Source organism: Cimex lectularius, unplaced genomic scaffold (assembly GCF_000648675.2).
Source record: "Cimex lectularius strain Harlan isolate CLEC.00 unplaced genomic scaffold, Clec_2.1 scaffold110, whole genome shotgun sequence".
Taxonomy (NCBI): Eukaryota; Metazoa; Arthropoda; class Insecta; order Hemiptera; family Cimicidae; genus Cimex; species Cimex lectularius.
In genome coordinates this window covers 982,566-997,867 of record NW_019392697.1, presented here as the reverse complement: position 1 = coordinate 997,867, position 15,302 = coordinate 982,566, and the positions used below count along the sequence as shown (strand labels likewise).

General features: G+C 35.2%; 2 protein-coding genes across 2 annotated transcripts in view; one reads left to right on the top strand and one right to left on the bottom strand.

Moving 5' to 3' along the window:
- Nucleotides 1-15,302, bottom strand: part of LOC106674024 (SKI family transcriptional corepressor 2) — a 216,404-nt gene that overhangs the window by 164,617 nt on the left and 36,485 nt on the right. The window lies entirely within an intron of this gene.
- LOC106674025 (forkhead box protein C1) lies at nt 4,956-13,785 on the top strand. Its single transcript, XM_014406455.2, has 2 exons — nt 4,956-5,523; nt 13,368-13,785. Exons 1-2 carry the CDS (start codon nt 5,038-5,040, stop codon nt 13,638-13,640), a joined length of 759 nt encoding a protein of 252 aa, XP_014261941.1. The 5' UTR covers nt 4,956-5,037; the 3' UTR covers nt 13,641-13,785.

Genomic DNA, 15,302 nt, shown 5'->3' with positions numbered 1-15,302 from the left:
AAAGGATAATCAGGCCGAACCATCACCCATTTTTTCCCATTTTACCCATTACCCATTTCATTTCACCGCAAAGAAGCCGACTCCTCATATAAAAATGTCTTTCTATCCCTACTTCCTTCCTCACCCATTCAAAATCCAACGTATATATACATAAAACACCAATATCTCCGTGGCACTCTCAACACGACACGTAAGAATGGCACAATTACATAGAAGACAAACACTTTAAGCCCTGAAGATCTCAATAAAGATCGAAACGTTGGCATGATAAAGAAAATATTTTTCTGAAACCTACATCACACCAGATCGCATCTCACGATTTTTGAATAATTTAAACAACGTTTATAAATCCCAGGCCCTGAAGATGATCTCAATAAAGATCGAAACGTTGGCACGATAAAGAAAATTTTTTCTAAAACCTGCGTCACACCAGACCGCATCTCACGATCTCCAAATAATCATTACCTAATGGTATCTAAACACTACATACAACACACAAGTTGCATATATTGTAATACTACCACATACGACCGAGCAAATCAATTATCTATCTAAATCATGAATCTAGGAAGCCGTAGGTTACATTTGATAAAGCATATTTTTGCATATTTGAATAATATCGCATAAAATTGTATATTTGAACAATATATGCAGTATATAACAATATTTGAAGGTTTTTTTTAACGTAAAATCGCATTTATCGCGCAAAATATTTAAAATAGTATATTGGATTTCGGATGAGGGATAAAAAAGTTATGTTAAAAAAATAAGTTGACGAAAAGTTGGTTTAATTCGAAGAAAACTGAAACAGGCCGCAACGACGGGAAGAGAAAAATCTAGAAATACCAACCAAAGAATATAAAACCCCTTCTTAGGTCTTATTCCAACATTCTCGAAAATTTTAAGTGACCGTAGGCGCTATATCACGGAAGACTTAGAGAAGTACTTGTTTATTAACATTAATTAGACTCAATTAGTATAAAATATATAATTTAATTATGTAAGTGAGAAAATATTTGTATTAAATCAAAATAAACTCTAAATACTTGTGAATTTTAATGTTAATTTTTAATTTGTTTTAAAGAGTTTTTATATCGATTTCGTTTAATTACCTATATTTCTGTTTAAAGTTATTATGATAGTAAAAAAACTTGTTTACTGCATATCATTGCATATTTTAACGTATTAATACTGCATATTATTGCACATTCCAAGGCTTTTAACTGCATATTTTATGGCATATTTTGGCATATTGTTACTGCATAAAAATCCGGTCTCTAGCTATAACAGTCCTTAAAGGCTTATTGTTGTTTGTTTTGTGTAAAATTGTAAGATGCCAGAAGTTAATAAAAAAGGAAAATTATTCAACACTTTCATTCAAAATTCTATTTATGCACTCGAAAAGTACTAACAAATGACACGTTTCAATTTGTGCCGACATGCCTAAATTGTATCCTAACGTCTAACAGCCTACAACTTTATAGGATAGGGGATGTATCTACTATGAATAAGAGTACAAGGACAGGTCAGAAATTAACAAAAGAAATGTATTGGTCTGATCTAATTAATGCGTACTGACAAATGAAAATACGTTTCAACAAAAAACAGCTGTTAAGTTCATTGCTGACATGTTGGTTACCTACCGGCTAACAGTGTGACCACAACGCTATTCCATTCGACTTACGTCTAACATATTTCGTGGTCTGATTGGCCAAATATCTTCTTTCAATTAATTAATCTTTTTATGGAAGGTTTTGGTCTGAGATGAAAAGTTAGTGTCACGAGGTTCGAACCCACGACCTTCGGCTAATACGCCGCTGCTGTACCACTTGATGAGCTATCGTGACTTCGATCCACTCGGACACCAACTTCCCATCTCAACCCCACCTTTATTTTCCCTCCTTTTTGCCATTTTTCAAATGTCATGTAATCAGGATTCGATTCTCGGCCATATATGGAGTGGCCACGGGGAGCTGTTAGTGAAGATATACTTCGTTTTACTTATTGAACCCATTATATTTCGTGGTCTGATTGACTAAATTACTTCTTTCAATTAATTAATCTTTTAATGTAAGGTATTGGTTGAAATGAAAAAGTTAGCGTCACGAGCGGGATTCGAACCCACGACCTTCGGCTAACATGTAACGTTGGCCCTACCATGTTAGATCGAGCAATGTTAAGGTGGAGTGAGTTTGTCGTTCAGTCATTACAAAAAACGATAGTTCCTACACACTGTTGTTTTCAACGATCCGGATTTCAAGCTTATAGGTCATCGTCAGGTTGAAGGAATTTACAACCACGTCGATAAATCAATTAACGAGTTTTAACATACAGTCTAGAACCAAATGAAATCAGCAGCCTTTTTTGGGTACATGGCTGAGAAGAATCCACTGGTGTCAGTAGTTGTGGGTTTTCTATGTACGTATATTTTGATTAGGTTGATATGATATGGTTGAGTTTTAAGATTAAAAGGTTTAAACAACCATCTTTATTAATTTCCAATGTAAAATTTATACTACGGTGTAAAGAATTAATTAGTTAGAGGATTTCTTTTAGATCCTCTAATGTTCCGGACCATATATACAAAATATCGTCTACGTACCTGTTTTGGGGGAAGGGGACGACAAATGTGAGAGGTTCAATCAATTACCCCAAATAATGATAAAAACAAACGAAGAAATAAACTAAAATAAAACCAATATGGCGGTATTGGGAGAAATTAAGAAAGGAAAGGTGATTGATTAATAAAGTATATAATTCGTATGGCATCAAGATCAAGGCTGGTTGGAATTCTCAAGGCGATTCTGAATGATTAAGAGCGAGAGAGAGAGAGAGAGAGAGAGAGAGAGAGAGAGAGAGAGAGAGAGAGAGAGAGAGAGATAAAGAGAACAAAAACTTCCGAAACTTCACGAATTGTAACTTCTAGCCATTTCTGTATTCGATTTGTCTTAAATAGCTGTTTAACACTATGGAAAAATTATAAGTTCCCTGTCTTCCAATCTTCCCATTCGGAACAAAATTTTTGGGGAGTTCGATAGTTGATTATGTGTTGTGTACTGTGGAGGAAGTTGTTTTGTGTAGTTCTGGGTTACAATTGTTTATGATTCTGTTGATTACGTCTTCTCTCAGTTATGTCAACAATGTTTAAGTTTTACGTCATTGTAAGTGAGAATAATAAGGAAGAAATCAACAAAATCTGGCCGAATGATTTATTTTATTTCTCCAATTTTAATTTAATTACATACGTTATATGCTATTACGTGTCGTTTGTAAGCTACTAAAAGCCTTTAAAGTTTTCAGTGGATCAGTTAAATATTTTAAAAGTTATCTCTATTTTTTATATGTTTTGACATAGAATCGTAGCCATTTTACAAGGCAAAAATTTTAATAATAAAAAATTTTTGTTTTCTTAAAAACTTAGTATCCAGGGGTATTTTGGGACGCGAAAACCAAATATAAAGTTTTTGGTGCTGAAAACTATTTTAACGTAGTTTTCTACGTCTCTAGACCTCCGATTATGTACTTTATAGGTAGCCGGTTTCAACTCGTCTGCCACTTAGTGCTGAAGATGTTGCGTGTGGTGTGGCACTTATTGATGATGGACGTTCCATCAGGTATTGACATCGGAGTTCCCTATAAAACTGCGAGACGCCGTTAAACGTTTTTGAGAAACTGGGTCCTTCCATATGACGTCCGGTGCAGGACACCCTAGAGTAACAGAACCACAGGATGACCGTTTTTTGGCTTTGAGAATTTTGCGAAACCGGCACCTTACTGTTGTTCAAGCGATTCAATAACTCCAGGAAATACGAGGAGTCCAAATCGCTGAGCGCTCTTCTCGAAGAAGATTAATGGACTGATGGCTTTTCGCCCCGTAAGAGGACCAAAATTAAGTTGCACGACTCGCATTTCTCGAAAACAACAGAGCCTTTGGTCTTTGGACGGTTGGTCTACTGTAATTTTTACAGATGAGTGTAGATTTGCTCTACGATCTCCAGATGGACTGGAAAGAGTGTGAAGAAGGCGAAATAAAAGATACGAAAGCTTCAAGCAATTTCAATGGAGGCGCACAGAGCTAATTCTGTTATGTTGTTCGTGGAGTGGCTTTGACGGCCACTCGCTATGTAGATCAAATTTTGAAAAATCATGCGTTGCCTATCCTCGATGAAATCAGCGACAATCCTATTCTAATGCACGATAATGCCCGTCCGTATGACGCTCGCATTGTACAAACCTTGAACATCATAACATCAGGGTCTTAGCCTGGCCAGCCCTTTCTCCAGACTTGAACCCCAATCGAACATTTATGGGATAACCTCAAAAGACGAGTAAGAGTACGTCCATCACTTCCTGATACTCTCCATGATCTAGAAAGGAGTCTTCGTGAAGAATGGGCTAACCTCCTGCAAAGAGATTTCCAGACTCGTAGAAAGTATGCCGAGGTGTCTGAGGTGTAATTTGGGCAAGAGAATGAAATACGCGATATTGGCATGTCAATTAAAAATTTAATTAAAATAAACTTTATCTGTCCGTCTATTTTTTTTCAGATTTCTTAGCAATTTACTTTTTTTGTACGTTTTTTAGGCAAAGACTCAGTTATTAAACATTAAAAAACGTGAAAACTTTATTAATATATAAAAATATATACAAATGAAGTTATGTTACAATTGGGTGAGATTTTTTCCCTGTCAGTGTGTTATGGAATAAAATATAAAATGGTGTCATTTATGAAGTAATGTTTTGGTAAAACCGAGTAAGTAGGTTGTTCCAAGTCTGAAAGTCGGTACTTGGCTTTTTCAAAGGTTTAAAAACAAAAGAGGAAATTTTCAGAAACAGAGTAATTCGCCCTCAATCTTTATTAGTCGGGCGAGGGTAAGGATTGGGGGATTGGTAGAGTAAATATTTCCTCTGTGTGTGCCAGGGTGGAAGGGGTGTAAAAGGCGGGGTCTGCCCCGTCGCCGTGGAAAGGGGCGTAGCCACCCCCTCCAGGACTTTCGCCTTTCTGCCGACTCCTGCGGAGACTGTTTTCAGACTGTGATGTGTTCGAAGGAGAGTAGCAGCTCTTCGTCCCCGGTGGGCGTCTACCCGCTGGTTGATGTCGACCAGTACAGGCTACAGCTGTACCAGTACGCCGTGGCGGCACAGAGGCTCGGCTACCCACAGTACTCGGCCGGCTACCACCCCCGGCTCGCCCTTTCGCTCCTCACCCCGAGAGGGATGGTGCCGGAGGAGCCCAAGCCGCAGCACAGCTACATCGGGCTCATCGCTATGGCCATCCTAAGCTCGCCGGACTTTAAGCTAGTCCTCTCGGACATTTATCAGTACATACTGGACCATTACCCGTACTTCAGGACAAGGGGGCCGGGCTGGAGGAACTCCATCAGGCATAATCTCTCACTCAACGACTGCTTCGTCAAAGCGGGGAGGAGCGCCAACGGCAAAGGCCATTACTGGGCCATACACCCGGCCAACGTCGAAGACTTCAAAAAAGGAGATTTCAGGAGGAGGAAGGCCCAAAGAAAAGTGAGTTTTCATATTTAATCACACAATATTATTTCCCACTAATACTATTTAAACAACAATACACTATTTCATATTAAAAATAGTACAAATAACAACCTCACAAGATCACCTACTGACAGAATAAACAATAATAAAAAAATAGAGCTCAATAGTTGAAAATGATGGTTCTATCCGCAAACTGGTTTTTGCATATGATCCGGATTTCAAGCAGTAATGTTAGTGGATACAAATAAAAGCCCTGTTTTCTCCAAAAATCAGGACAGCCTTGCTCAAACACAATTCTAATCGGGTCGCATTCCTACACGCACGCTATATAGAACCAAAAACTAACACCTTTCATCTTTTAATGCTCGAAATGCGGACCTTTCACAAACCGATCTGTAAGTAGAACCAGCTTTTATCATATCGGTCTTCAAAATTATAATTATATATTGCAAAAACGATCAGAGATGAGGCCAATTGGAAAGTAATATGGGGAAAAAGGATTGGGAGGGTAAATATTTTCCCTGGGTGTGCCAATTTCATTCTACTTAAAACTGTAGATTTCAAAATTGTAAATTGGGTAGCATTCTTACACGCACACTATATGGAACCAAGGACTAACACACTTCAGTTATGTGGGATATATTAGTTTGTTGACAAAATGTTAATTGCACAGTCTGTCAATGAGCTTTTAAAGCTTGAAATCCAGACCTCTTCAAAAACCGCTTTGTAAGTAGAACCAAGCTTTTATCCTATTGAATCAACAACCCGAAAAATTACAGCTTTTAACACCATTTCCATTATTGGTAAAAAGGAAGTGTAATAAGCATGACATAGTATGAGATTTAACATAATTAATTAAACAACTTTACAAACAATTAGCGATCAAACTTCAAAATTATAATTATGTATTGCAAAAACAATCAGGGATGAGGCCGATTGGAAAGGAATGCGGGGGGAAAAGGATTAGGAGGGTAAATATTTTCTCTGGGTGTGCCAATTTCATTCTACTTGAAACTACAGGTTGCAAAATTGTCAAAAATGTCCACATTTATTCATCTTTTAAATTTTTAATTAAAATTTTAAAATCCTGACAAGAGATTATTTCACGAAGGAACTGTGACTCTGATAGGTCTGTTTTTTTTAATATATAACAACCCTTATCTGTTTTATATAAAAAGAACAAATATTTGCTGACAACTAAATTTTAAATAATGCTCTGTGCCTTGTACTTCTTGTTTCGATGCTTTATTGTTACCTTTTATATTAAACAAAATATATATAATGTGATAAAAGATCTGTTTTATTTATATCGATTTTATCAGCGGATTTATGTTCAATATTATAATGTGAAGATTCTAACAACAGGTGGAAAAAATTTGAAAAACCCAAATAATGAACGAACAGGTGTAAACTTTTATAACCCAGCCGAACTTCATAAATAATTATTATTGAAATACATGATTAGTTTTTTGATGGATTGATCTGTTATAAGCTCAATTCTGCTCACGTTTGTTCAGCAGAATCGATCAGCCGTCTCACATTAGGCATTCACACTAATAAATAAATACACCGCTCAATATACACAAAAGTGAATACACAATGAGATTCAGTACTATTACAATAAAATAACCCAGAATTTTTTTCGAAAATCGGATCCAAATACTCTCACCCGACATGCTCTCTATACAGAGCCAAGAAATGGCAACTTTCACATAATTATTACAGGGACACATTATTATTTCATTTTAAACATTATTAAGTATTAAGACTTGTTATGAGTCGAGCAAAATTAATATATCGAATATTGAATTGCAGTTAAATAAAGTAATAAATTACTATTTAGCCTAATATTTTGTGCAAAATGGGTTAATGTAAATTTTCTAAAACAATTTTAAGTTTCAACAAAATTATATTTTCTAAGAAAATTTAAATTATTTTAAATAAAACTATATTTCCTAAAACTATTTTATATTATCTTAAAAAAATTATATTACCTAAAAAAAAATTAATGATTTTTCACAAAATAAATATTTTCTACAACAATTTTAAGTTGTTTTCAATAAACTTATTTTCTTTAAAAAACATTAAGTTGCTTGCAACAAAATTATATTTTCTAAAACAATTTTGACATTTTCAACAAGATTGTAGTGGTGTGGCGGTATCTGGCCGGCAAAGCAAAAAAAAAAAAAATATATATATTTATATATATATAATATATATTGTCTAAAGCAATTAAAAATTAAAATTTGTATGGAATTAAGCTTTTTATAAACAAATAAACTCAATGGAAAAGGGTAAAAGCAATTCTTCTATTAAAAAAAAGGTTTTGTTATACTATTATACCACTTGATTTTAAATAAATGTAAAATCATGGTAAACGTAAAACATTTCTTACATTTGGTCATATCAATATTGCTTTGTATATTTTTCATTTGACACTTCTAATTTCTAACTAAAATATTTGCAACAATTACCCTCGCTTGTTTTGTAGATATTCTTGTTTTATTTATATTATTTTTTTATTATGCTTTTTTAAACGGGGTTTGCAAAAGCAGAGGTCATATCAACCCGCAGAGTTTTTTAATAAAAGTTCACACTCAATCAGAGTCTTCCTACACGCTCTCTATATAGAGCGACATAATGACACGTTCAATTTAGTTGGATATATATAGTAATAAATTACTATTTAAACTTAATACACGGTTTTTAAAGACATTCTTGTTTTATTACATTTATTGTTACACGTCTACTAATTCAGGGCCTTCTTACACGATCTCTATATGCAGTTAAAGAATGACACCGTAAAATTAAGTGGGATATATTATTAGTTTATTTAAAAAATTATTAAGTTGGTTTTATTAGTCAAGCAAAATTAATAGATGAATTGTTGTTTTACAGTTGTAATACAAACATAATGTTTCCTGCTCGTGACACTATTTTTTTCTTCTCAACGACACTACATAAAAATCAATTTAAATAGAAAATAAATTACTACTAACATATTATTCTGTGCAAAATTGGTTAAATTATATTTTTCTTGAACAATTTTAAATTTTATATAAAGTGATTTTATATATATTTTGTCATTTAACAAATTAATTTGTGTATTGTTTAATCTACTTCGGCACCGTTTTTTATTTGACACCCTGATAAAGCACAATAGGCGAAAATGGAGCTAAACGAACACATCCTAATGACTCCAGCCAAAACAATTTAATTACCCACATTTTAGAATATTTTAACAACTTTATAAATGATTTTTTGTACATATTTTAGTTTTATTTTATTTATTATTTCTTTGTTTTTGATAAAAAGTCCGTTTTGATTCAATTCAATATGATATTCGATCAGGGCCGGTGAGATTCGAACCTAGGACCGTTACCTAGATGCACCACCGTGTCCAAACACCCCCTCCTTGTTTTATTATTATTAATTACATGCTAAAAGATATGCAAACCGTTTTGCAATAAACTCAAACGTGATAAAATAAAAGTAAAATATTTGACAATGATTGATCTAGCTACTGGTTTTCCATTGATCCGGATTTCTAGCTGAAAATGCTCATCAGACTATACAATACCATATTTTTCGAATTATTAAATATACTCGTTCAATCATATCAGTTTTTTTATTACTAAAGAAGAAGAATTTTAGTTTTTAATTTTTAAGAAAATCAGCCTTCAAAGTAATGTAAAATCGTACATATAGTAAATTTTAAAATGTATTCCAACTTGTATCAGTAATTAGACTTTCACCCCGAAGGGTTGTCTCCTCGATGTGATCTGCTCCATAGATTAACCTACCCTATTATATGGCTGGTTCGCTAGTATCTTTCTTAAGCCAGATGCCCAGGAGATCGTCACGTCCCTACCAACATGGTAGCCTCCAATTCACCCAAACTGTAATCTAGCCTAAAACTGACTTCCATAAGTCAGTCGCACAAATAAATACATTCACGCTTATTATATATTGCGCTCTGTTTAATCGATGGAGTACTCGATCGACCTATACCCAATATTAATAATCTAAACTAAATTAGGGTCGATGGGGTAATTTTATAAATATCCGCCATCCTAAACAAACACTGCTGGTAACGCTATACTTCACCATAAGCTCCTCACTACTCACACTAATAAATACACGTACAAACAAAACACAATAAAAAATATTAAAAAACATGTCCTCCAAAAAGTGGAACAAGGGACCAGAAAACTCGCTCCGAGCCCTAGAACCATTCTTAATCCGGTGGCATGCCTACACGCTCTCTATAAGGAGTTGTACCCTTAATTATTTATTATAATGCCTAATTTCAGTTCAACGTCGATAATAGACCTAGGAAACTGAACAATTCTTTTACTTTATAAAGCGATGCAATGTTGAAAATGGTTAATCATCATATTCATCCTCCCTGTCTTCTTCTAACTTTATTATTAATAATTACATATGTTAACTTGAAAGACTAAGTCACTGAACAACTTTGCCGAAAGTGTCTGAATGTACGTGAAAAACCCTAAAAGAAATGTCAAAAATCTTTAGTTTTGTTGACTGCGACTTTCACAACTGTTTCATTTTATTTGAGGTTTGTTTTCACCTGTTCAGGAGTTCACTTGTTTACTTTTTTTTACTAGAAAGCCCGTAATTAACCTGATAGATATTTGATTAGAGTTAAATTATAATTAATGTAGAAAAAATTAACATCGACTGGTTCGAAAGATTTTATATTGTTAACCGTGTAACTCATTAAAAATTGTTCCAAAGTCCTGATGAAGGGGATTCTTCCAAAGCATGACGAAGGATTCGCGTTACTCTGATTTTTAATTTTTTTTTTTTTTTTAGACAAATATTTTATATTTCAAAATCAGTCGGTTTGACACTCAAAGATGGCTTTCATCAGGCTCACAATATGACAGTAATAAATGTCCATATATCAGTCCACTCTATAATGTCCAAAATTTCTTAGTCAAATTCAGCAATTTTACAATTTTTAATAAATTTTTCTATGAAAAACAAATACTGTGTGCGGACATACAGACATGTACAGAATTGACCTTATTACGTTTCCTATAAAGGATGTATCTCCTTGTTTAGAACTGGAAGAAAACTAGTAGCTTTATTATTTTATGCCTAATAGCTCAATGTATAAATAGCAATAAAACCCGGTCCGTTTTGGGCTCTTACATATCCAGAAATCATAAAAACTTGATAACAGAACACAAAAAGTCAGCGAGTTGGTGAACTCATGCTGAGCCGGCACTGGCTCCGTCTACACTCGCGCGTTTTGATGTTACCCCAGTGCGTTCGGCTTTTCATCTTCAGTGAGGAACTGCTCAATAATTGCTATTCCAAAGCCGATGTTTTTATCGAATGTATGAGAGAATTGAGAATTGGTATTTTGAAATGTATTTTAAATTTGCATATCAGATTTGGATAGTGAGGAGTTGGCGAATTTGTGTCGGTCCGGATCGTAAGTCGGACGCGTTAATCTTAGAACATTCTGAACTGTCCTCCGAAGGTCTGTGATCGCTTGCATGCTCCTATCTTCTTCCTTTTCCAGCCGCGCGTATCTCGAGGAGTTCCAACAAAAAAAAGTTAATCGTTAAACCTTTCTTATCCTTATCCGGATCATCGGCATAGTCGATTAATGTTCCTTGCCTTTTGCGCTCAAGAGTCAGGTAGGCATAGAACGACTCTGAAAAGCTCGCTACGAATTCCGTTAACAGCCGTCGGCAGTGAGTTCTTTCTCCTTCTCTACAATCCAAAAACCGGCTTCAATCTTCAGGACAGTAAAGTAGATATCGAAACTGACTTCCTCGTCCAACCCGTCGGCTTTTACCGGTAATTGGTAGCTCCGCTTAAAACCTGAGAGGTCTTCGTCGAGGCGAGCGAAAATCCTTGGCTTGATTATAGCAGTACCCGCTGTATTTCTCCTTTCCATCAAGTAGGTTCTCAGCGTACACCAATTTTTCCGCAAGCAGTACCCATAGATCTTTACCAGGCACTACTTCCTAAACCCGGCGGATTTATTACATTATAACGCCCAGAGACAAACTTGGAGAGGTCAAAGAGGTCACATTGCTTTTATATTAGCTCCAATCCATACACATATGTACAGAACTTTCGGGGATTTGGCAGTCAAGTCAGGTCATTTTATCCCCCAACGCATGCAGTTATACCTTTCTTTCTATAAGTTCTTTCCTATTTACATACCTTCACTCTTTTACACATCCTATGAGGGTCAATTCTCGCTAATAAATCACAAAATGCTGTATCTATCAAGTATTATATGCAATAAAATAGCCGTACAACAAAACTCGAAATAAGCGATTCGCGACTCAAGCGCGGTTCTCATATCGGGTGGCATTCATGCACGCTCTCTATACAGATCCCAAGGACCCTTCAATTTGGTGGGACGAACAACCTTTCTATACGTGGGGATCATACGTGGTCTTTGGCGCAAAAATAAGTTTCTGTGTATTAACCTCGTATGGCCTATCCTTAATCGGGTTAGGATGATCCATCTTTTACTATTCAGATCCTGCGAGGGCCAACTAATCGACCTTGATACTTAGGACTCTCTCTAGTGATACACCGATGCTGCCATCTCCTTTAAATTATATTTTTATTGCATTTTTAGTGTCTAGATGGCGATAAATCATCAAGTACAGGACTTGTTCAGACGCGTTCATTTTACATTTTCTACCCGTTTACTATAAATACAAATATATACCTTTAGTTTATAAATATGTATAATGTTCAGCACAAATACAAAGTTAACTTAACTTGGTTATGTCAAGTTTTCTGATCCACGAAGGATGATCTTGTCCTTCAATGACGAGGAAAAAGGACAACACAAATGAGAATAAGGCTACCATTTATCTCGTGGAGGGAAGACTATTAACTTAAACACCATGTGAAGATGACCTAAGAAGCCCCAATAAGACAGCAAGCGCTTCTTATACAGAAAAATTGGGTGTCGCACAGAACCCAACAGGTTCTCAAATCGACCTTAACAGTTTCACTGTCCTCTCCTCGAAAGGTCGACGAAGGAGTGTCTTTCTTCAAACGCTCGGTTTTGTCGACCCCGAGTGTCATGGGTTCTATTCCCACCGTCGCCCCTGGAATTTCTGACCCCGACCTCTTAAAAATATTTTGATCATTGTTTAGTAGCAATAGCATGAAAACATAAAGCCATACAACACACACACACACACAGACACCTGAGAGAATTAACAAAAACCTTCATTTTGGTATGCCAATGATCGTCGTCTTGGTCATTTTGCCATCTTAGGTGTTCTGTTTTTAATGTAATTTGGTAGTTACAAATATTTTTGGTCTGCCTGTTCTCGCAGAATCGCACTGTTCGCAGTTCAGTTGAAGTACCAACGCGGATAGGCACCAATATCAAACCGGAGAACACACAAAACATTATCAATACATTTCTGATATTTCATTTTAAGATTGAACAAAATCACGATAGCTCAAGTGGTTAGAGCAGCGGCGTATGGAGCCGAAGGTCATGTGTTTGAATCCCGTTCGTGACACTAACTTTTCATCTCAATCAAGACATTACATAAAAAGAATAATTAATTGGAATAATTAATATGGTCAATCAGACCACGAAATATAAGGGATTGAACAAAATATTTGTTCTATGACATACTACGTCTCTCAGCTTGCAAAATTATTGAGCTTTATTCGATTTATCTAATTTTGAAGACACAATTGAATTTTATATTAATTTAGCTTTAATTTTTTTTTTTTTGGGGGGGGGAATCAGCGGAATTTCTATATTTATTTTATTGGTTCTTTTTTTTTAGGTTAAATTAATAAAGTGTTTTTGTTTTTTGTTGGAATTCAAGGTGAGGAAGCACATGGGACTTGCGGTAGAAGACGACGGGACGGATTCGCCCTCGCCTCCTCCTCTCCCACGTACTCCACCTCCACGGCATTCCTCGTGGCCGCCCTGCCCGAGGAGGAAGAAAAGGCAGTTCGACGTCGCCTCCCTCCTCGCCCCCGACCCGAGATCCGACGAAGAAGAAGAGCTCGACGTCGTCAACCCGGCACCCGCCCCGTGGCCCTACACCTCTTTCAACCAACACCTCATGGCTAGGTACTACCAGACACACTGTTAAGAGTTACCTTCAACCCCATCAAAGTAAAAAAACATAAAACAAATTATAACTATATGTTAAATAAACGACGTTCATACCAAATACGAGGAAAATTCCAATAATTGTAAATATTTTATTTATGTTGTAAAATACTAGAAATATTGTGCTATGTGAATATTTAAAATTTAAAACAAAAACTGTACATAATAGTTATATAAATTATATATTAATTATTACGAATATATAAAATACGTACAACCGAAATTCTTTGCATTTTCTTACTTTATTTTTTCCTCGAATACAACCTTTCAAATTCATTACTTGCCCTTATCTAAGAATGTTTTCCCAAAAAACATCATTGCAATATTTTAATAAAGATAAATTAACAAAGTACATGGCGTATCCTATGAACATTATAAAATTTAATAAATTTCAAAAATTGCTTGTTTTGTCAGATACGTCCTTATAGCACTTATGTAAGCTAAAAGCGATGCTACCATACTAGATTGTAGATTTAATTGACTAGCATTTCAGAGTCAAACAAGAAGACCCAATATTTAGAATTAAAAACAATAAATGCAGGATGCCACAAGGTAGGATACTAGGTCCACTGCTGTACTTTTTATACACCAGTGATTTTCCGAAAATAGATGGAGTAAAAATTGCAACATTCGCAGACGACACAGCGTTGATATCGGTAGAACCGATTTTCATCCATTCAACCAAAATCCTTCAAAAGTCTCGTAATAAAATAAACGAATGTACAAAAAAATTGAAAATCAAGTTCAATCAGCTTAAATACATATAAACAGTACATATAAACTTCACAAGCAAAAAAGTGGACCTTGATCCGTCTCTCACAATCGACTGAACTGTTATACCATACAGCGATGCAGTTACATATCTGGAAATGACCTTAGACTCCAAGCTGAGATGGAAAGAACATATGAAGAAACAAAAATGTCAAAAATAGGTTTAATGTAACTATATTAATTGATAAACCCTGTCTCCAACCTTAATACAGAAAATAAAATACTATTATACACACAAGTCCTAAAGCCTAAGAGGACATATGGTATTAAGTTGTCAGGTACGTCTTTACAGGACTGATGCGACCAGAACGGTATGTATATTTAAAGTCAAACAAGAAGACCCAATATTTAGAATTAAAAACAATAAATGCAGGAGTGCCACTAGGTCCACTGGTGCACTTGTTATACACCAGTGATTTTACGAAAATAGATGGAGTAAACACTGCAACGTTTGCAGATCACATAGCGGCGATATCAGTAGGACAGACCATCAACCATTCATCCAATATCCTTAAAAATACTTGTAGCAAGGACAAAAAGTGGAGGATCAGGCACAACCAGCGATAATGCTAAATCTTTGAGAATAATAATAAAAGCTAATTTGAGCATAAGTGTTTCAAAACATGCTTTCTCAGCAAAAGAGCATGACAGATCAAAACTTCGACGTTAAGCTCTATTACAGTTTTTTTACAACAAACGTACTATTTTATTTCGTAAATGTGTTCAATAACAAGGAAAACGTCTATTAAGACAATTTTTATATAATCTAGAATGGAAATTTTTTTTTTAATCCATAAAATTTAGCAGTATGTAGATATTATCAGGTCCTAGCCTAACTGACAGACTGTTTAGAGTCAAACAAAATGTTCAA

What these genes read in the sequence shown, in the direction of transcription:
- LOC106674025 (XM_014406455.2), top strand. Translation starts at nt 5,038, where the DNA reads ATGTGTTCGAAGGAGAGTAGCAGCTCTTCGTCCCCGGTGGGCGTCTAC. An exon ending in GGAGGAAGGCCCAAAGAAAA is followed by an intron (nt 5,524 to 13,367) that starts GTGAGTTTTCAT and finishes TTGGAATTCAAG; the next exon opens with GTGAGGAAGCACATGGGACT.